Source organism: Hippocampus zosterae, chromosome 14, assembly GCF_025434085.1.
Source record: "Hippocampus zosterae strain Florida chromosome 14, ASM2543408v3, whole genome shotgun sequence".
NCBI classification, from domain to species: domain Eukaryota; kingdom Metazoa; phylum Chordata; class Actinopteri; order Syngnathiformes; family Syngnathidae; genus Hippocampus; species Hippocampus zosterae.
The window spans coordinates 11,730,484-11,753,325 of NC_067464.1; the positions used below are offsets into that span (position 1 = coordinate 11,730,484).

A 22,842-nucleotide genomic window follows, 5' to 3' on the forward strand; every position below is an offset into this window, starting at 1 on the left:
TCCCCCAACTTAAGTGTGTCAATTGACCGAAAAATAGGTGTAGCGGTAATGGTGGAACAGTTTTACGACAAGCTTTCAGTAAACGATCGACTGAACTTACCTGCAAATTATATTGTAGGGGCAAGAAGTACTGTACTTGTTTGTAGCAGCATAATTGGCCGAGAGGTTCAGTGGTTTGGTACAGGTGAAAAGGTTTTGCTGCCAAGGTTGGTATGTTGTCTGAGGTATTCGAGACATTTTTTGCGGTAGTCCCGGGTTCGTGAGTAATGTCTGGTGAAAGCGTCTTTTCTGTTGCACCATGCATAAAACATGATTGAAAGAAGCCCTCCAACCACTCATCGGAAGAATTACAAGATTGTAATACCTTTTTTTTTTGTAATATGGTGTATGTTCTAATGTCATATTTAAGCGTGTGAAAATGGGACGGACAGGTACCATCCACAGTCTGCTGTAATTGTCCAGCTTCAATTCTCATTGTCACATCACTTGCAAGAACACAGACAAAAAACTTCCCAATTTCAACTTGAGTATAAAGGGGAGTTGCTTCTTATTCGTTCTTCTGACTTCTTAATTTATTGCAGGTCTGTTTGAGTAAGCCTGTGTGTCGTTGTTGCGCCTCCAGGCCAGAGTGACATCATAGCAGCAGTCGGACCTGACCAAAATGCAACGATGTCATCCGCTCCCCTCTCTGCAGCGCCATGTGTTGTGGAGCATCCAACCACACTAATGTTGAGAGACTAGGTCAGCTAAACTGCAGGAACACACGCAGGCTGCACGTTTTGTCCTCAGGAGGTCAGAGCTGGCTTGCTAGTTTGTGCCAAGAGAAAATTAGCCTCATTATAGACTCAGGCACACAGAGAGTGATTTCATCTCTTGGGCTGAGTTACAAGGCTTGACTGAAGTGGTTTCACATCGCATTTTGTGAGGCAAATTTTGCAAGGAAAAGGCGTCTTTGGGCACGCCTGTCGCTCCCATCATCTACCACTGAAGTCGAGGCAAGCTTAGTGTTACTTATGCCTTACCAGCTAGCTAGAAACAAGCTTCGGCTAGCGATTACTCCGGCTAAATATGCTGTGGAGTTTCTCTTCATTCATCATCACCTCATATATAAACTCCTCATCTCATCCCTCGGGTGGTGTCCGTCCCTCATTCAGCTCGGGTCCTCCACAAGAGGCCAGGAAGCTTGAGGGTTCTGCGCAGTATCCTTGTTGTTCCCAGCACTGTACATTTCTGGACTGAGATGTCCGATGTTGTTCCCGGGATCTGTTGCAACCACTCATCTAGTTTGGGGGTCTACCGACAAGTACCTCGGGTATACGGAGGTACTTGAGCTGTCCTAAATTTCTGCTATTGTTTCTTCAGGGAGTGAGACCCCTTCAGTGCGGACTACCTTTCCTCTCTTAGTCACCATCCAACTACATTTCTCAAGCCCGAATGACATCCCGATGTCGCTGCTGTAGATCCTGGTTGTGTGCATCAGGGAGTCTATGTCCCTTTCGCTCTTAGCTTACAGCTTTATGTCATCCATGTAGAGGAGGTGACTGATCGTAGCTCCATTTCTGAGGCGGTATCCATAGTCTGTCTTGGTGATTACTTGGCTTAGGGGGTTCATTCAGTCCTATGCAGAACAGCAGTGGGGAGAGTGCATCACCTTGGTATATGCCACATTTGATGGACACTTGGGTAAGTGGCTTGCCATTGGCTTCAAGTGTGGTTTTCCACATCCTCATCGAGTTTGCAACAAAGGCTCTTAGGGTCCTGTTCGCCTTATACAACTCCAAGCATTCAGTGATCCATTTATGTGGCATCGAGTCATAGGCTTTCTTGTAATCAATCCAGGCTGTGCACAGGTTGGTATGTCGGGACCTGCAGTCTTGTGCGACTGTTCTGTCAACCACGAGCTGATGTTTGGCTCCTCTGGTATCTCTACCAATGCCCTTCTGTGCTTCGCTCATGTATTGATCCACGTGTCCACTTATCTTAGCTGCAATGATGCCTGACATGAGCTTCCATGTTGTGGAGAGGCAGGTTATTGGCCGATAGTTGGATGGCATTGCACCCTTTGAGGGATCCTTCATGATCAGGATCGTTCGGCCTATATATATATATATAAAAAAAATCCTCATCTCACCCCTCGGGTGGTGTCCGTCCCTCATTCAGCTCGGGTCCTCTACCAGAGGCCAGGAAACTTGAGGGTTCTGCGCAGTATCCTTGCTGTTCCCAGCACTGCACATTTCTGGACTGAGATGTCCGATGTTGTTCCCGGGATCTGTTGCAACCACTCATCTAGTTTGGGGGTCACTGCCCCGAGTGCTCCGACCACCACAGGCACGACTGTCACCTTTACCTTCCAGGCTCTCTCCAGCTCCTCTCTGAGCCCTTGGTATTTCTCGAGTTTCTCATGTTCCTTCTTCCTGATGTTTCCATCACTAGGGACCGCTACATCCACTACAACGGCTTTCCTCTGCCCTTTATCTATGATCACGATATCTGGTTGGTTCGCCATTACCATCTTGTCAGTCTGGATCTGGAAGTCCCACAGGATCTTCGCTCTGTCATTCTCCACCACCTTCGGAGGTGTTTCCCATTTTGACCTTGGGGTTTCCAGTCCATACTCCGCACAGATGTTTCGGTAGACTATGCCAGCCACCTGATTATGGCGTTCCATGTAGGCTTTCCCTGCCAGCATCTTACACCCTGCAGTTATGTGTTGGATCGTCTCAGGTGCCTCTTTGCACAACCTACACCTTGGGTCTTGTCTGGTGTGGTATATCTGGGCCTCGATGGCTCTGGTGCTCAAGGCCTGTTCCTGAGCAGCCAGGATGAGTGCCTCTGTGCTGTCCTTCAGGCCAGCCCTCTCTAGCCACTGATAGGACTTCTTGAGATCAGCCACTTCAGTTATGGTCCGGTGGTACATCCCGTGTAGGGGCTTGTCCTCCCATGATGGTCCCTCTTCCAGCGCCTCATCTTCTGTTCCCCATTGTCTGAGACATTCTCTGAGTACGTCATCAGTTGGAGCCTTCTCCTTGATGTATTCATGGAGCTTAGATGTTTCATCCTGGACAGTGGCTCTCACACTCACTAGTCCCCGGCCTCCTTCCTTTCGGCTTGCGTACAGTCTCAGGGTGCTGGATTTGGGATGGAACCCTCCATGCATGGTTAGGAGCTTTCGGGTCTTATATGTATATATATATATATATATATATATATATATATATATATATATATATATATATATATATATATATATATATATATATATATATATATATTATGTATAATGTGTATATATATATTGTAATGTAAATATATGGTAATATCAGTCATGTTATTTGATTGTTTTGACAGTATTTTTGAGTTTTGATTTTGACCCAATTGTGCATTGGCAAAAGTCTTTTGCATCTCTGAGTCTAACACGATGGTGTGTGGCTCACTAGTCAGCACTCTGCGCTGACAAATCGGAGACATGTTGGTAGAGCGAGTTAGATCCCCGAGTTGGCTAGACGCCACAAGAGTAAAACGTCACCAGTAACACATATCCAACATGGCCGATAACAAAAAAGGTTGTGAATGTTGCTTTAAAGCAGCATATTTTGTTGCTTTTTCTCCATAAAGAGTTCCAATTTGATCTTGAACAAGATAATTCTGTTGGAGTGGCACAAATATCCATCAAGGCCTTTGTGGAAAAACACATCACATATGATCCTCTACAATAATGTAATGGGTTCCTTGTTGACGTGTGTGCATTCCTCTTCTCATTCAATTCTAATACCCTTGGTATACCTTTTCTAGTGCTGTTAATAAGACAATGCAGCATTTAAAGCACTAACTCATCAGTGGATTTCATGTTTATTTTGACAACACCGCGCAACACCATTTGAACAAATCCACTCCCCCTGAATTCATCCCGTTCACCTTTTCAACTCAGTGTGTGGCTTCATGTGGATCCAGCATCCCTTTATCTCTTTGCTCCATGCAGTTCACCGACGGGCACACTTGCAGAAACCCCCACCTCTCACTCTTGCAACATGGGGGTTAGTTTGACACACTCCATCTTGCAACCCTTCTTTGGTCCTTGGTCCAAAAAGCATGTCTGATGATGGCATGTGTGCATGGATTAAGATTAAATCCCCGCCACGCACCGCAGGGAGGAGGAGGACTGGATATTAGGGCAGCAAAAACACCCTGAGGGGTTGAACAGCCAAGTTTAGCATCCATTGTCTTCACGTTTCTGCAGTTTGTATCCAAATTGTCATTCTGGTTCACATAGCCTTTCCTCAGTGGCGTTACTGAGGTTGCTCTATTTCGGCCAGATTTCAAATATTAAAGTGGAAACTAGGACCCGTAAAACAAGGATGTTTTTGAGGCTCAGGCCAATTCAGATATTTGGGAGAGTAAAATTCCGAATGAATGAATGATTTTTGAATGATATATCGATTCGATAAATCAGTCAGAACCTTGTGGAAAATTCAAGAGATGTTAAACTTCTTCCTCGTCTACAATCTTCGTTTTTACCAGAAAACGGTAAACTCTTTAATCAAACAATCTGTTGTGATCACGAATTGTTCCAGTGTATATTCCTTTTCTTCTCGAGACTGGTCCTTTTTTCTTTTTTTCTCATCTTTTTTCGTTGAAGAACTTTGATATGTTTTGCTATTTGTCCAGTCAATCAATGTTGCGCAAACTCAACTCCGTGTGCATATGTCCCCAGGTGTCCACTCAATTAAGATCATATACTTTTGTTAGGGGTTTCAAATACGCTCTCTCTCTTTCTCCTCTGTAATATACACCAGAGCAGCAGTCTGATAAATATCGGATTGATCTGGCGTATGTCTTCCACTCCTGCCGAATCATTCGCCTGACATGAATTTCCCATAGTCCAGCGTCTGAGTGCTTACACCATTCATTCATTCATTCATCTTCCGTACCGCTTGATCCTCACTAGGGTCGCGGGGGGTGCCGGAGCCCATCCCAGCCGTCTCCGGGCAGTAGGCGGGGGACACCCTGAATCGGTTGCCAGCCAATCGCAGGGCACACAGAGACGAACAACCATCCACGCTCACACTCACGCCTAGGGACAATTTAGAGTGCTCAATCAGCCTGCCACGCATGTTTTTGGAATGTGGGAGGAAACCGGAGCACCCGGAGAAAACCCACGCAGGCCCGGGGAGAACATGCAAACTCCACACAGGGAGGCCGGAGCTGGAATCGAACCCGGTACCTCTGCACTGTGAAGCCGACGTGCTAACCACTGGACTACCGGGCCGCCCTGCTTACACCACTTTTCATTTATTTTTAACTCTCTGCAGCCACGCTGACAGACACAAATTTCCCAGGATTCCTTCAAATGTTCATACTTTTCTTATCAGCCCTTCATTTTCTTTAGCTCCCAGGCATTTGTTTTTCCTCCTCATTTTCCCTTCACGCTCATTTCTCGCTCTTCCACACGCACTGTTTGATCTTGGAAAAATGCTGTAGCTTCATGTGCTTCTTCATTTTTAATACCTATAGAAACACCGGCATTTATAGAGCTGACACATTGGGCGCCGAAGATCTAAATCCATCTCATTTGTTGGCAAAAAGCTGGTCTGTACTGGCGTATCAAACAGAATCCGAAAGAAAAACAAATTAGAAAACCACAGAATTCAACCCAATTGCATGTGAATTTAAACAAATAGGCTGATATGTATTGCATAACAGAATCTGTCTTTGTTCACCACAGATAATAAAATGGTGGTGATGAAAAAAAAAATACTAGTCGCAATATATATATATTGTTTAAATTTATTAACCTTTTCAGGGACAGCGGTTACTCCAGTGGACATCTTATCGTGTTATCAGGTAACAGGGTGCATGAAAGGGTTAACCTAAAAAAAAAAAAATTCCAGCATTTAACTGGAGAGGTATTCTTAGAACAGGTTTACGGCTACTCTGAGATCACGTTGATGACCTGCCTTAAGGCTTTTAATTTTGTAAAATCTACTGTAGCTCTACAATAATTCCACCCACATTCCTCTTATCCATCTCTGCTCTGTTTTTGATCTTGGTAAGAGTTCACGCTGCACTTTCACTTTTATGATCACGAGTCAAGTTGTTAACACTTACACAGAGTGACAATGTGCGCTCATTACCCGTGCACACGGTGTCGCTTGCGGCAAGAAAAAAATAAAATATAACTCAAATCCTGTTGGTGCTGCAGTGCTTGTCTGTTGTCAGGTTGAGCAAGCTAAAGTTGGGACTTGATATCTAAGGCCAGGTACACATACAAGTGAATGTCTGAGGTGTGCTAAGAGTGGATTTGACTCTATAATGGGGTCAAAAATGAGTCGCGGTGACTATTGCATACCTTTACTAATTATGACCACAAATCTTCATGTGTGTGGGGAAAGCCGACTGTTGTCAAGCTATTTCACTCTGCGGACTGACGTAAATTGAATTTTAGCAATCAAACCAACATTGACGAATAAGGAGGCGCTCGTAAATAAAATAAAATCTGTACGACCCCCCCTTTGGCCTTGATGCATCTGGTAAATTCTGAAGGCTGGCAATTGTATGGCCATCGAAATGTGCTTCTCGGTGAGCAAGCGCTTGCAGAGGAAGCCTTTAGTTTCTCCTTCTCTGCTTTTATCATTCTTTCTGTCTCGAGCTCGCCTTTTGCTTTCATCGCTCTTTCTGTCTCACTCTCGCCTTTTCCTGCACTGACACACATTCGTGCAGCCTCATCATCTGACCCACTAAAACAATCATGCATGCAAAGGAGGAATGTGGAAGGTCCTGCGTTCAAATATAGCAACTGCACCATCATCTGCGTGTGTGTGTGTGCGTGTGTGTGTGTGTATGTGTGTGTGCGTGTGTTTGTTTGTTTGTGTGTGTGTGTGTGTGTGTGTGTGTGTGTGTGTGTGTGTGTGTGTGTGTGTGTGTGTGTGTGTGTGTGTGTGATGTGGCTCTTTGCAGTAACACAGGGAAAAAATTGGCTCTTAGTCTCTGACTGGTTGGCCACCCCTGGTGTAGGGCAACACCCTCATGAGTCTTTGAGCGTGATATCATGCATGCATTCAAATCTCATGAAAGAGACAGAAAAAGCAAGCACTGTATGTGAACACCAGCGGTCTCAGCCTCATCTGTGTCATCCTGTACCTGCGGTGGGGGGAGGTTTTGAGAAATAAATCACACCAGTCGATAGAATCCCAAAGAGATTATTTTTAGTCACTGATTGTAGTCCCTTTTACACTGCCTGTAAAAGTTATTTTTTACCTTATTTTTATGGAACACTGGAACGAGATGCAATTTTCCACCTTTGTAATTGTAACAAAGTCAAGATGAAGACTGCGGGGAAGGGAAATTCACAATGGCAGCTAATTATGTGTGTAGAACTCCAAGAAATGTTGAAGTTGTCTCTATCCAGGTTTTTTTTTTTTTTTTTTACATCACACCAGATGCTAGCATTGAAATTGTCGCATGCCACTGTCTGTTTACATGATGTCAGTGGCAGCAGTATACGGCCAATAAATGTTAGGGCCTCTGTTTTGTTCAGATGTGCCAATTTTGCGGCTAAAACATCTGTCTGATTTGCTCTCTAGGTGCTCGGCAGCATATTGTATGCGATACACAAACATGCACATTTAACCTCTCTGCTTGTGCAGTGCAGCTCCTGCACCCTAATTGGTCTCTAACGTCAGGAAAGAGGGAACCTTCTGATCCAAGTGCGTGTCCGGTTTGCGTGTGTTTCAGCCTGTTTCTAACATATGGAGAGGGGGGAAAGGGAACGGTCCCATTTGGAAAGCCCATTAAAAATGGATTAATCAAGAACACAGGTGCAGAGATGCGAGGGAGGAAGACACGCCTAATTGGGTCTTGATGTATAATGAAATTATGAATGAGCACTTACAGCGTTGCTCAGTTGACCGGTCTGATTTCGAAACATGTCAAACTGGACGGACATCCATGCAGCTATTAAGCCATAAATCATGTAAAAGAGACTTCTAGATGTTATTATGGGTGTGTGAATCGTGCTGGTGGGGAAACGGGCCAAAATATGCCCAACCACAATCACTGAATGATGACTGCATTTATTATGGTTGCTTTTTTTTCTCCCCCCCCGCCCCTCTTTAAAATGAGCTCTGATAATCACATGCAGCTGAAAACAAGTGAATCATGAGTGTCATCATTACAAATAGCTGTAAAACGGAGTAATATTTCAAACGCGTTAAAACAGATACATTTTGTACTCTTGGACAATGTACTCGGGGGTGGGGGGGGGGGTCGAATAAATTCCTACACTATTAAATCAGCCGCTAGGCTGCCAGTTGACAGTCAACTACCGCAGAGCAAATCTTTTGACTTTGGACTCGGCTATCAGTTTTATATTCTGTTGTGTGACAAGGATGTCGACACCCAGCAGCACGTACCACTGTATGTTCTCAACCCTCCAGATGGTGGAAGTACTGCTGGCTGATGTTCAGCGTGCTGACAGTGTCTGGCACTGCAAGCGTTTCCCATAACAACAGTGTAAGTGGACGGAACAAACAGCGGTTCACACAAACGCTGCATGGAACAAATGTCTCATCTCTCGTTTTTGGTTTGTTTGTGACTTGGGGACAAAGGCTCGTTTCATGTGGACAAAAGGTTGAGTTTGATAGAGACGTTTGTGTCGGTGCCTGGAGCCGCCGCCAAGCTTGACTTATGGTCTGAATCTCTTCTTAAATGGTCACACAGCAGTTGGACCAGTGTCTCTTAGTCTCACCTTGTCACATTTTTCATTCAAGTTGAGTTGTTGTGTACATTCACTTCAAAGTGGTCAATCCCATTAAAATCCTCTGCTATATGTGCAACTTGTAAAAAAAATAAAATAAAAAAATTCATTTTGGTGTTACCACACCCACCGAAGAAGAATCAAATTCCCCGTATAACTGCAGATAATCTCTTTTGACGACTTATGTCGCTATGGAACTATTCCCTCTGACGCAGACTTCAAATTAAAGAGGCCAGTCTTGAATCATTCGCCACGGATTAGAAAGTAGCTTGATAAACAAACACACTGGCACACAACCACAACTATGGCACGCCTATATTTCTACACTTTTGTCCATAATTTTCTGTTTGAGTTTTGATGGATTCATTCTTCCCCACCCAGAATGCAAATAGCCCGGGGGTGGGCAAACTTTTTGGCTCGGGGGGCCACATTGACTTTTAAAATTTAATAGACGGGCCGGGTCAGCACAAGATAGATTTATTAACATATCAGAACATATTAAACATAAACAGAACAAAAGTTTTAACATACTTTTTAATGGGAGCAGTCTGGTTGGAATCGTGTTGTCGCAATTCTCAGAAAAGATCTGAGGTGTTCATCACTCATCTGGGATCTGTGGGGTGCTTTGTTGGTGTTCATCACACTAAAAGTCTGTTCACACACATATGTCGAGCCAAACAACACCAGGATTCTCCGTGCCATAGTCTGGATGTTTGGAATTTTGTCTGCACTTAACGAAGCATAAAACTCATCCAGTTTCAGGAAGTGGAACTTGTCCTTTAACATCATGTCACAGTGGAGATCTATCAGTTCCAACTGCAACTCCTGTGGCACTGTCCGGGTCTTGTGAGAAGGGACATGACACCAGCTGAAGTGCCCTGTCAACTACGCGGGCCGTAGTTTGCCCATCTCTGAAATAGCCCCATCCTTCAGCTTTAAATCATTCTCCCTGATCCACACGGTAATTTTGCTTGCGAGCAAAAGGAAGGACAAACAAAGATGCTGTGCTTCGTTACTGGGCGTGGGGGAACGTAGGGGAATTTATTGACCATTTTTGCCATTTGAGTCACGACATGACCATTCTGTCACTGGTTCATGAAAAAAGATACTGTCTCTGTTCACATCTTACACCTGCTCATAAAGAGTTGACATAACGGTCATAAATTCGTTTCGCCACGACAGTCTTCATTTTCCATCGCTCAACACTTTGGTGGAGGCCTGCACTCAACTAAGTGGTATTCTAGTTATGTAATGATGTGACAACAATCTGTTCCCCGCCAACTCTAGTATAGCCTTAGTCCATGGTCGAACATGTCTACATGATGCACGGCATCCCAATGGAAACAAAGCATTAATACTTGGCTGTCTTGTTTTCACCTTCCTGACTCTGAATTTTTATTTTAAGACACAGTGGAATATTAATTTGGACGGACAAGTAACTGTCCCAAAATTGGAAAATTGGTAACACTTATTTAACCTCATCCACTTGTTGACCTCGCATTCTTTGGCTCTTGACGAAACGCCTGACTCGCTCACTCTTCAGATTTTTGGCATCAAATGTGAAGGCCTCACGTGGCTTACCCTTACCACTTGCTTTACAAGATAACAAAGGGCAAAGGCGGAGCAATGCCATATCTTTTGTTACGATTGTGACGCGCCAATTTTGAAGGCTCTCTGTCTAAGTGTGTTGTTGTTTGGCAATAGCATTGCTGTCAGTTTACCCTTTGTCTGACCCCAGGAAGGATACAGGAAGGGAGGTTTTAACAAGCTTAGAAGAAGGTCAGTATAGGATGCCACATGGGAGTCATTTGGCCCCCCTTCAGGCTTTACTCTCTTTATGACCTCTCCATCCACTTGTCTGTGTTCCCCAATGTCTGGTTTTGACATGAATACAAGCTTAAGAAACCATGATTTCCGTTGTCTGGCTCTTTAATGCCTGTCCAGGTCGCCTGTTGTAGATCTCCTTCCTGTTGGCCACCTCTTGTTTATAAATAACTCGAAAAGTCTCTGTCCGGCAGAGTCGTCTGGAAGCTCAGAAAAGCAACTGATACACCAATACACCACTAATACACCACTTTTGGGTCATGCTCACAGTAAAACATTTCTTGATCAATGAGCAGGAGACATTCCAAGTCCAACGCACCTCTCACAAGTAAACATAATACATATCACCCTCTCCATCTGGTGATCACACGTGATGAGCATATGGCAGCTTGCGAATTGGAAGCGAGAAGCTTATTTCAGGGCTCCTTCATGACAAACATCACAAACAGACTCAAACACCTCTCACAGTCAATTCAAATCAAAGTAACTCATTCAGTAACAGCCAATTCTAGACCAAGTCTGAAAAGACGTTTTATAACGTCTTTGGGAGTGAATGAGGTAATTGGGTCAATATCTGCTTCAATTGAGCAAATACAGTGGAATGTGGGGAAAAAAGCAGGAAATGGACACCTACCAAAATACAAGCAGTTAACAGTGCTAAACATCGCTCTGGGTCAGAGTAGTATCTGAAAAAGCCAGAGGGAAAAAAGTTATGTGAAGTTCATCTACAATGTTTTTGGGAATCAGGTTTTTGTTTTTTTGTTTTTTGTCTGACTGGTGGAGGAACTCTACCTAGTCATAATTAAACCTTCAAAAAGATCGAGGATTTGAATGCCTTCTTGAAAAAAAATATTGTCTTGTTGTTGTCACAGGCTGTTTCCCAGTTTGTTGCCTCACTCTCCAGTTCTCTTCCAAATGTTTTAAAATGTATTCCCAGATGTGTGGAAGCTATTATAGCTGAAAAGTGTGTACCAAGCAAGTCTATATTCACATGAATTTTCAGTCGCTGTAATAACCAGGCGTCCCAAGACACCACAAGTATACTCCAAAATGTGAAAGTGTCCCTGTGCGTTATCACAGCATTTACCATAAGACATTGCAGTCCTTTGTTGTTGATCCTGAGAGTGCTGAGAGGGGAAATGGATTAGAACCCATGTGCCGCTCTACAATTCAATTATTGATGAGAGCGAGGTCAGTGCATGACTCAGGAAAGTGCTTCTTTGTTTGTGCAGTGATGGGAAGATGGACGTGCCAAGTGCTTGTTCACATTTTCCCCCGTTACTTGATCCAAGGGAATGATGCAAAGTACGGCGATGTGTGCCATATTAAATAAGGATTCAAATAATAGTCTAGGATGTGTGCCCTGTTCTCACTTGGACTTGAAAACGAAGCAAGAAAAGATCAGCCAGAGTGGAATGATGTCATTGAAGCAGCACCGCCTGCAGTGAGATTGGTTGGGTGCGGTGTAATAATGTGGGTTCATTGCATTGAAAATGAACCACCGGCGTCCCAGGGTGTGCATGTTGATTGATTTTTTGCAAAATGGAGAGTGACACATCACTGATGGCGACTACACAGATATTTATATACCTGGCCTCACCCTCAGGAACTTGCGCCCAGTTCCTTTTCTTGGGTTTTGTCACACGACTGTGTGTTGTGTTTGAAGCTTTCCTTTCCAGATAGGCAGGTGTCAGGCATTGGTGCGCAGGGAATGGTTTGTGTGACAATCCGTCTTTGTACGCCCCCATCAGGGAGACTGTTGTGTGTCTTTGCTGGGAGCAGAAAGGGGCAGATGCTCATCAGATAGTTTTTTCGTGCGATTCGTCATATTCCCAAATGAAGATGAAGAAGCGCTGCTTCAGCGGACGCACCTCAGGTGAGCACATTGTGTTCTGGGTAAAGAAAAATAACTGTGACAGAGAATTTTTGCATGTTCATTGTGCGAAAATTCACCTGAGAATCTCAGTTTATTCGTTTCTTATTTAGTTTTTCACTGAAAGAACAGGCGCTATAGAAGATGGATGGATGCATCGTCCATATTCAGGCACTTTCGAAACCCTATTCAAAACACTGTTGGAAAATGTTAATTTTATTCAACATACTTTAAGAGAAATGTTTCAATTGTTCTTTTAGTTCAATATGAAAATTAACAGAAAATATATTTGGTAATAAAGTAAGTTAGTGACTCAAAAATATAGGATAGTGAATTATCCATGCATGTTCTAGATTTTGATTTCTAATTGAGGAGCCTAAAATGGAATCTGTGAATACGATGATTTGTTTGAACTGTAATTGAATGTCTTAATCCATCAATATCTATTCACTAGATTATTACTCTTTCAATGATTTTTATGAGTTGCATGGAATGTGACTGGCAACCTGTCCAGCGTGTACCATGCCTCTTGCCACCTAGTAGTCACCTAGAACAGACTTCAGCTTTCCCGCAACCCAAATGAGTACAAGCGCTGTAGAAAATGCATCTGCGTGAAATAGCCTCAGATCCACATAGTGTCCGTGTTTCTTTTCTTTCGCAAAATAATGTTTTATTGAAAGGTTTGACAACATTATTTACACAAGTCAAGAGCTCCCAAACATTTACATCATCTGAGCAGGCGGTCTGGCTTCAAGGCAAATCCTCGGAGAACGCACATGCCGCAGATGTCCGATGCATCCAATGCATTATTCATCTGACTGTTAATGCCGGGGAAACACAGCGGTGATTTGCATGTATATTTGATCAAAGTCATCGTGTGTGTGTGTGTGTGTGAATTGTGTAAATTTAAATATCATAAAAATAAATACAATAGAAATATCAAGTGTTTAGTGTAGCCCCGTGGCTGTTTATCTCTCTTGTTTACATCTTCATGAATGAAGTTTAACATTTTTTCTAATATTGCGGTGTTGCTCTGCGATACCACAATTCACCTTTAATGCCCATGTGGGAAAGTCCTCTCTACAATTTTCAGCAGTTTATTGGATGCTGCGGGGAAAAGTAAAGCATATAAGCACAATGAGCTGTCGGCCATAGTCCATGCCTAATTTGAGTTGACTAATCTTTTAAATAACCATGAAAGGGCACACACACTCACATTACCCTAGTTCCACTCAAGTGCTTATGTGCCCTATGAGTGACGATTGGAATTTCCACCAATAGGGTAGGGTATCTGGAAATATTTCCACCGAGGAATGGCTGTGCTACTAGCTGAGAATACGTCATCCACTCTGAGTGTCTTTGACAGCAGCTCATCTTGTTTTCTCAGATGACAGCGCGTCAGCATCAAGCAGCATGGAGGTTGCCGACCGCATCGCCTCCCTGGAGCAGAGGGTCCAGATGCAGGAGGACGAGATCCAGCTGCTCAAGTCCGCTCTGGCCGACGTGGTTCGCCGGCTCAACGCGTCTGAGGAGCAGCAGGCCATGAGCTCACGTCGAGGGCCAACCAAAGGTGAACAATCACGCAGTACAGTACTAGGCTGAATGATTTCTACTCTCTGTTAGGACTGGGCGATTCATTGGAGTCTACTAATGATTAAAAAAATGTTTTTCTGTCAAATTGCAAATATTATTTTTGTAGGGGAGTAAAAAAAAAATAAAACAATTAAAAAAAAGGCCAAATCGCCCAGGCCTATCCTCAGTTTGTTGCTGTCCTTCCACTGGACTGAGTTGGGTTGCCGTATTGTATTGTGCGTCATGTGCATAGAGCCTGCTTTGATGAGAAAGTCTCCCTCGGCTGACAGCCATGTTGGGAAGTCAGGTAGGCCGACTGTCTGCGCTGGCCAGGCCTGATGGCGTTTGTATGAGCAAGCACATTTCTATCACTGCCTGCTAGAAAAGTGTCACATAGTGTTCACGTTGATAAACACACGTACTGTTGTTGTGTCACACTGTCTGATGCACCGCGACACAAATTGTGTCATGCTTTATGCAATGGTGAGACAAATTTGATCATTTTGACATTTCTCAGTGTCAGCAACAGTAGAATAAGCATGGGCAGACATAGACAAACAACCATTCACACTCACAATCACATCGAGGGACAATTTAGAATGTTCCATTACCCTGCCGTGTTGTTTTTGTAATGTAGCACGGAGAGAACATGCAAACGTCACACAGGAAGGCCAGGGCCAAAATCAAAGCCTGCACCTCTGCACTGTGAGGCAGATGTGCTCACCAGTCAACATTTTAAATTTCCGTTTCACGTGACATCAATAGTAAATGCAGGAAATATTTATTATTACAAACACGCCTCTCCTGGGAAACGCCTCTTTCAACTCTTGTTGCTTAACATGACTTCACAGATAAAAAAAAAAAAAAAAAGATTGCAAATGGCTGAGCAACTATCAATTATGGAAATGTCCATTTAAGTTTATTTACAACCTGTTGCCTCAAATGTCACATTTGCTACAAATTAACTGTAACGAAAAAAAGGTGACTGATGATAAAGAACTGTGTTTTCATTCTGGGCTAGGTTTGACCTACAAGATGACTGATGCGCAGATTACCTGTTTGGATTTTGACGCGGCCTTTTGTTAAGATACAGCACACCGGCCAGCAGAAAGACTAAAACACAAGCACAAGCTCGTACAACTCCCTGCTGTGTAATTACGGCATGAAATATGATTGAAGTACAAGTGTGAGTGTCTGCCCCATGAAACTACCTATTAAATATTTATCATTGCAGAAAAAGCTGCATCCCGGCTTTTAAATTCTGGCCACGACTTCTGGCACGTGTACTCTTTGTTTGTGTGTGCATGCGCGTTTTTGACCACTCATACACCTCATGCTGAAAGTGCATGCACTAATTTTGCAATTGCTTGTCACCGAACAATATTCTGAAAAATCCATTTGAATTTTATGTTTTATTATCGACCGTTTTTTTACGTGAAGCAATGTTTTGATGGGCTGGCAGAGAAACAAATGAAAATAAATGTTAGCGTTAAAAATCCAGGTCACCAATGTGCTGAATGCAGTCATTGTAATTTGTAGGAGCCCCACGCTTGTTTGTCCTCAATGAGTCAGTCCCATCTCTTATAACATGCAATGCTTCACAAAAATATAGGATATTAGAAATGGAAGCGAGGTATTTTGTTCAATTTTTTATTTTTTAAGGAGTATTTTGTTGGCTCCTAAACTCCTTTTCTATTGTCTTCATTGCCTTATTCGTGAGCCCACGATCAAACAGAACGAGCTCGGTGCATGAAAATCACTTGTAACGAGAGACACATTTAAACGATAGGACTGCTGATATTGTTTCTTCCATGCGGCTTTCTTTTTCTTGAACGTTGCAGGCTCCTCTTCTTCTTCTGCCTCATCGTTTGGCTTTTTTCCACTTTCCAAAAAAGCTCTCCAAAGACCTTTGTGCTCATTTTTTCCACAGAGGGCTCGAACAAATGTGTTAGTAAGGAACTGTCGACTTAGCGACTATGTTTCCTACCGGGGAGCCAAAATGCTCGCATATTGCTGAATTCAATTAATTTGCGGCGTCTGCAATATTTGATGGATGATTAGTTGTACTACCCATATTAGTGGTAGCCAGCGTTTTGGTCACTCCAGTCAGAGCGACTGTCATGAGAAAAAGTAGTCACATGACCTTCAGTTGGAGGAGTCCTACTGAAGAAATTCATCTTCAGTATAATAAAGTATTAAGGTTCAGTCTCTGTGGGTTGTGTTGGTAGTTTTCACTTATAGATGTGCTGCTTTTTCCCCTTAACCAACTATTCTGTTGCGTTTTATGTGGCCTCTCTCTCTCTCTTACTTTTTCATTGGCTGATACGGACCACGATAACAGATGACAAACACAGGAAGCGTTTAGCCCATTTCTGTCATTAAGAAACATAACCTCAGTCAATTATTAATCTATGGGTAGTTGCGACATTTAAAAAAAACAACAACAACAAAAGTGTGTTTTTTGTAATGTTCTTTTCTCTTGATTTTTTTAATTTTATTTTTTCACCAGCCCGGCCAATGATCGCCACCCTTCCGTTAAGACCCTCGGTGAACAACGGCACCATCCTACCAAAGAAAGGCGGTGGCACTCTGCCCTCCCCATCTGGGTCTGGATCCAGGAAAGACACGAGCACAGCATCCACCAGGAGGTGAGCAAATGAGCAAGGATATTCATCGAATTCACCGGGGAATTGTGATGGTGAATTGGACTGGCTGTAAATGGGCCACTTTACCAGATTGTAAGCATTTTACTTGTCTGGTGTTGTCATGTCTGATAATTCCTGCTATCAATCCTCCCATCTACCGCTTTGTCAGCCAAAGCAACTGACATTTAGAAGGGCTCGTAAACGCAGAGAAAGAGTGTGCGTCTGTGTGTGCAGTATGTGTGTGTATTCATGCATATAATCGCGATGCCAATGTTATCAAGGAAACACTAAGCATCTCCCATCCCTGGATGCTATTTCCATAATTAGGTGAACCTCGGCAAACAGTCGTGACCCAAAAGATCAAAACTGTTTTGTATGTCTTTCCCTTTTACACTTTCATTTTTCAGTAAGAGAGTCAAAAAGAGATTTTTTTTTTCAAATGTATGAAATATCTCTTTGAGAATGGCTGATTGAACTGTAGTTGAAATTTGTTTTCACCAATTCCTACCAATGGTTTGTGGAGGAGAGCATGGTAATATTTGGTGGTTATCCAAAAAAAGAATTGTTAGGTCTTGACAGAGATCAAGGTTGCTGATTATTTTCCCCCCTTTCAAAATGTTCACAAATTTGATTAACTGTCTTTTTCTATTTACACGTCATTTTCTTTGACGCAGAATAAGCTCAGAATTGTGTTTTACTTGAAAACAGAGTTAAAAATGAGGTACAACTTTAGCATGCCTCTATGGGAGTATGTACATTTACTGGACCCTCAATTTTTACACTCTAAAACTCCCCAAAATTGGAGATCAACCAAAATGTTATCTTTTTTTTCCCCCACCCGAGCCGGAATACATGCCGTAGCTAAAAACTGTAGTGTCATAAACGTTCGATTTGTCTTGAGGGTGAAAAACTTCACTTGATTCACCAATGGGAGTCTTGGGTAGTGCTTGCTGGTGGGAGATGCGTAATTGCAATTTTCAAATTTTCAAACTACAGCTCCAATTCACCTCACGGTTTTCTCTTGAGGGAGTAAGACAAGATCATTAATTATAGCGAATGTGTTGAATGTTAGTCTCAAGTCCCAGTGGGATACTTGTCCATTTCTCTTTCCAATTATTCCCCTTCTGTGACTCACCAAATGTCAGGCAGTCAAAGTACGGCCTCTCGCCTTGTAATAAGGTGTGTAGTTTGTCTCCTTTGTCTCTGCCGTCCAGAATTCTTTCACCGCTGCTCAGGTGAGCATGTCAACATGTTATTACTTTCAGTCTAACACGACTTAACCACTAGGCTGACAACAAACCTTGAATGCTTTTTTTTTTTGCAAATCACATACACTGGTAATATTCACATGTACTGTAATCGGTTTCATAATTTTACATACCGGTACTTAAAATGCATGAATTTGACAACACCCACAGTAATCTCCCATTTGGTCCACCTAGTATGATTCATCTCTGGCTAACGCAACAGACACGAACTTCTGTCCTTCTTTTTCACTCCATCCCGTAGCAAACAAATAACTCCTAAAAGGACTGGCCGTTTTTGAATGTCAATAGGGTAGATTAGGTGAATGACTGGGCCGACGGGCCAGCGGACTGCTGATGGAGCCTTTTTATTATGTTGGAAACCTGGCTGTCAAGCGACCCAATTCATCAGGTTTAGCTGGTGCAAGGCCATCCACAGGGGAGTCAAAAAGCCAACCAATGAACCCCTTTTATTTTTGTGCTTTCATGCCATTTATGTTGTCGTATTACGAATAAAACTATCCCAAATAAAAATGGGGTTAGCCTCATGGTTGAATAGATATTTTGGAGACGAGGACAGCAACCTGCAATAAATGTGTAGCCCTGTAACCTTAAACTTAATCGAAAAGTATTGCCACATATCTAATTGCAAGTCAGGAGAAACAGGATAAGAAAAAATTAAAAATGTGTTATTCAATGTAATTCATAATAAGTATATCAATACTCGGCGGCTCGTTTGGTGGAGTGGTTAGCGCGTTGACCTCACAGTGCAGAGGTACTGGGTTCGATCCCAGCTCTGGCCTTCCTGTGTGGAGTTTGCATGTTCTCCCTGCGTAGGTTTTCTCTGAGTTTCCTCCCATCTTCCACAAACATGCGTGGCAGGTTAATGGAACACTCTAGACTTGTCCCTCAGTGTGAGTGTTCGTTTGTGTGTGCCCTGCGATTGGCTGCCAAGCGGTTCAGGGTGTCCCCTGCCTACTGCCCGAAGACAGCTGGGATAGGCTCCAGCACCCACTGCGACCCTTGTGAGGATAAAGCGGATGGGAAAATGGGTGGATGGGGGAAGATATAGCAATCTTCTTTGTGATTAAAAAGGTATTTTATTGTAACCCTTTCATGCACCAATAATGATAACCTGTAACATGATAAGCGGTACACTTGAGTAACCGCTGTCCCTGAAAGGGTTAATTATATATTGTTCAAAAACGCAAACTAGACGTAAACATCTTATCATCCTGACATAAACTGCATGTTTTTCTGACAGTGTTTCTACACGTTTTCCTCCTAGCACGGTGAGGAGAGCCAATTCCAATGAGCACGTTGGGTCCCTCACGCGGAAAGATTCGGGCAACTCCAAGGGCAACCGAACTCGTGCGGGGTCCACTGGCAGCAATTCCAGTGGCAAAAGAAGTGACAGGTAACAAATATATCTGACACACGAGCGAGCTCTCGTTTCCCGTGACGTTCATCCAAGTCAACAAGATGTCCATTGCGAACATGTGCAGGAACGACGCTGATTGACAGTTTGCTCGTTTACTTTGCAGCAAGCAGAGGGACCCAGTGTTCAATGCAGGTAAGCGTTCTTTTCTTGTGACTTTGCTAATTTAGAACAACATGACACAATCCGATCATAGCTGTCACACATATTCTGTGTTTCACATATTCATGTATTTCTATTGATCCTTACCATAGGAACACATTGTGTTATTGTTTAGTCATTTCCTCATCACATTTCATTCATGCTTCCATTTTCATCATTCATCTTTTCTTCCTGATGCATCTTTCCTGCATTGTTTAGTCGAACAATATTCACTGACAATTTGCTGAGGTTTTTCATTGAAAATATTTGCTATAGTTGTGCATTGCTCTTCTTATGAGAGAAAAAAAAACAGGATGGGCATCTCATTTGTTGCCTGACCCTTTGGACAATAGCAGGAAAAAAACACATAAGAGAGAAACTACACAAATGGAACGGAATATCAAATTAGAAGTGTATTGTTCACACCTTCCAACGCCATCATGCTATTGATCTTTGTGGAAATTGAACAGCGCCTAACAAAGCACGTAGAGCGGAATCAGGAAAACCTTTGTGCCCAAGGGCCATATTTGCTCTCAAAAGGGGACAGACAGGACAGTTGTTGATATTTGAGGTTATTGGAGGGGGGGGGGGGGGGGCAAACGTGTACCTAAATAACGAATAATAATAAACTTAAATTCAAGCTGAGCTATAAAGTGTCATATTTACCTTTATTATTTGTAATAAAGGTAAATATTTGTACCGCATTTGTAATTGTTTAAATTGTCTTATTTACAATAAGCCAATTAAGAAATGATTCAATAAATACATTAATAAATAGATAAATAAATACCTAACCCCATTAGATTTGTTCTTTTAGGGTTCTGTGAATGATGGAGTATACTATATTCAAAAATACCATGCAATACCTTTATATTTATATATATATATGTATGTGTGTGTGTGTGTGTGTGTGTGTGTGTATGTGTGTGTGTGTGTATATATACATATATATATATGTATGTATGTATGTATGTATGTATATATATATATATATATATACATATATATATATATATATATATATATATATGTATATATATGTATGTATATATATATGTATATATATATATGTATGTATATATATATATGTATATATATGTATGTATACAGTAATTTAATAATGCTGAACCGCGACTATGCGTGAGTCCACCGTACTGGACTAAACTTTTATTCTCCCCCACAATAAAAAAGTATATACTGGTACATGCTTTTACACCATAAAAAAATGTAACGATACTGAATTTTGGGGTTTTTTTTTTTTTTTTGTAAGTAGTGTCTATTCTTTAAATATATATATATATATACACACACAAATACAGTACATGCACACACATCGTAACATTTAACTGCCTTGAGTGTACTTGTACTTATGATAAGCGGCGCCAATGCGCGTTGGTACTGACCGGGTGGGATGCCATCACACAGCACACAAGTTGTGCTGACCAGCACAGCAGGCAGAACATGCGCTCACCTGTTGTAACAGACCAGGAAGTGAGGAAGCCATGACAACCCTCACCTGGTGCTTGTGTCTCTCTCTGTGACCTTTACAAGGGATGCGACGTGTGACACACTGCAAAGGTACGCTCCTCCCCCTAATGGCCCCTCAGATACCCTTCACCTTTCCTCACTCCCCACTGAGGACTTCACAGCTCTCTGGACTCTGCTGATCGCTTAATTCACACAAAAGAGTGTAAAAAAAATGCCTGTGGTCAGAGAGCTGTCAAGACAGGAGTGGTTTACTAAACTGTGAGTGTGTTAGCTTCATTGTTTTGAGAATATATTGTATTAACACACGCATCAGCAAACAAGCAGTCTAACCTGCACTTACTATGTCCCAACGTGACGACACTTACACGGTACTCAGCTGCCTCACTTCAGCTCCACTTCAGACAATGCTGTGAGTGTTTTGTTTGGCTTATATTTGCTCTGTTGCCTTCGTAACCACACAAAGACTTCACGCACACACACTCAGGCACCCTCGCTGAGCTTTGAGTTCGCAGAGTTTGTAGATCCGCCACTGCTCTAGTTACCATACGGTAATTATTTGCACCGCCAGCAAGCTCCTGTTTTTGTTCGCTTGTGCTTTTAGATTTTTTAAGTTTTGTCTGAAGTCCTCTTCACGAGTTACATTTACATTTCTGAACAAAAACCTTTATTTGCCACCTGTATTTGGTAATATATATATATATATTTTTTTTTGGGGGGGGGTGTCATCCATACAAAGCTAGTGCAACTCTTGTGAAAGATTTGTTTGTGTGATTGCACAGAGGATGATAAAAAGCAAAACCTGTCCTTTTTTAATGATGCGATGGCCAACTCAGTTTACCCTCTGAGACCCTTAAGTGAGGCCTCAAAGCTCAGGTTGGAAACCATCAAGCTTACCCAATTTCAAATGACTTATTCCAAATGTTACTTTGTACATGTGCCTGTTGTTGAATTTGGAATCAAGATGTATTTTATGATAGAAGTCCACTCCCTTGACTTTCCTTTTTTTGTGTTCATGTTGTTAGCACCACAATGACAGGAGCTCTCTAACATATGGTACTGACTTCCTCCAAACCCTTCCTCTTGGCCCCTGTTCCACACACCCCCCGCCTCCCTATAACCTCCATCGCCCACCCTCACCAGTTACAGTCCAGATTTACCTCAGCCGCTGCGCCACACCGACGGTGACCGGTGGCAGTGCTCCAACTTCGGCTATAATGGCGCGTTCACCTGCAAGCCTCTGCCAATCCCCAGAAAGCATCAAGTCTCGCATGGCCAGAAAAAGAGCCGCTGCCAGGGTGCCACCAGTCAGAAAAACTCCAAGTGTTAGTTTCCAGTTGAGGAAGACTGGGAATCAGTCGTCGCACTTTGGCCTCAACACACCAAGTTACCGCAGCCCCATAAAATCCCCCAGCCAATACTTTCAGATTTGTTATTAACCTCAGCCCCTGGAGTAACCAGAGTAGAGCCCCAATTTCTGCTACATTATTCTACTCAATTTTAGCTGACCAATATTGTTTCATACCAATTACACGACAAACAAACTACAGGTCTTGCATTCCACATGCCCTCTAAATCAAAGTCTTATTTTCCAGCAAACTTCAAAAATCTTGTCAGCATCGGTGTTTCACTTGGTTTGTCTCGGTGTTTGACGTTTCAGTTTTACTATTTTTTTTTCCATAACATTTTAATCTGCTTTTGTCTGCATTTTCATGTTGGTTAACCTCTGCTATGAAGCCAAATGTTTCTGCGTTATAACAAGGTTTTCTATTGATTTGTTTTTTTCAGTGTTGGTCCAAGAATGTGTTTGAAGTGGTTAATAAAGTCCATTTAAAAACTCCTTTGTGTTTTCTAGCCTATATCAATCA

General features: G+C 42.5%; 1 protein-coding gene across 10 annotated transcripts in view; it reads left to right on the forward strand.

Annotated features, from left to right (window-relative positions):
• eml1 (EMAP like 1) overlaps window positions 1–22,842 on the forward strand; it is a 45,800-nt gene that overhangs the window by 12,345 nt on the left and 10,613 nt on the right. For 2 of the 10 annotated variants that reach the window (XM_052086191.1, XM_052086187.1), the window contains exons 2-8: window positions 13,837–14,019; window positions 14,275–14,328; window positions 16,531–16,669; window positions 17,854–17,901; window positions 19,199–19,327; window positions 19,455–19,483; window positions 21,041–21,067. In XM_052086191.1, coding sequence (XP_051942151.1) covers window positions 13,837–14,019; window positions 14,275–14,328; window positions 16,531–16,669; window positions 17,854–17,901; window positions 19,199–19,327; window positions 19,455–19,483; window positions 21,041–21,067 — 609 coding nt within the window. Of the gene's footprint in view, window positions 1–12,397; window positions 12,453–13,836; window positions 14,020–14,274; window positions 14,329–16,530; window positions 16,670–17,853; window positions 17,902–18,838; window positions 18,963–19,198; window positions 19,328–19,454; window positions 19,484–21,040; window positions 21,068–22,842 lie in introns of those variants that run through there. The other 8 variants (XM_052086190.1, XM_052086189.1, XM_052086188.1 and 5 more) reach the window with 8 other exon arrangements.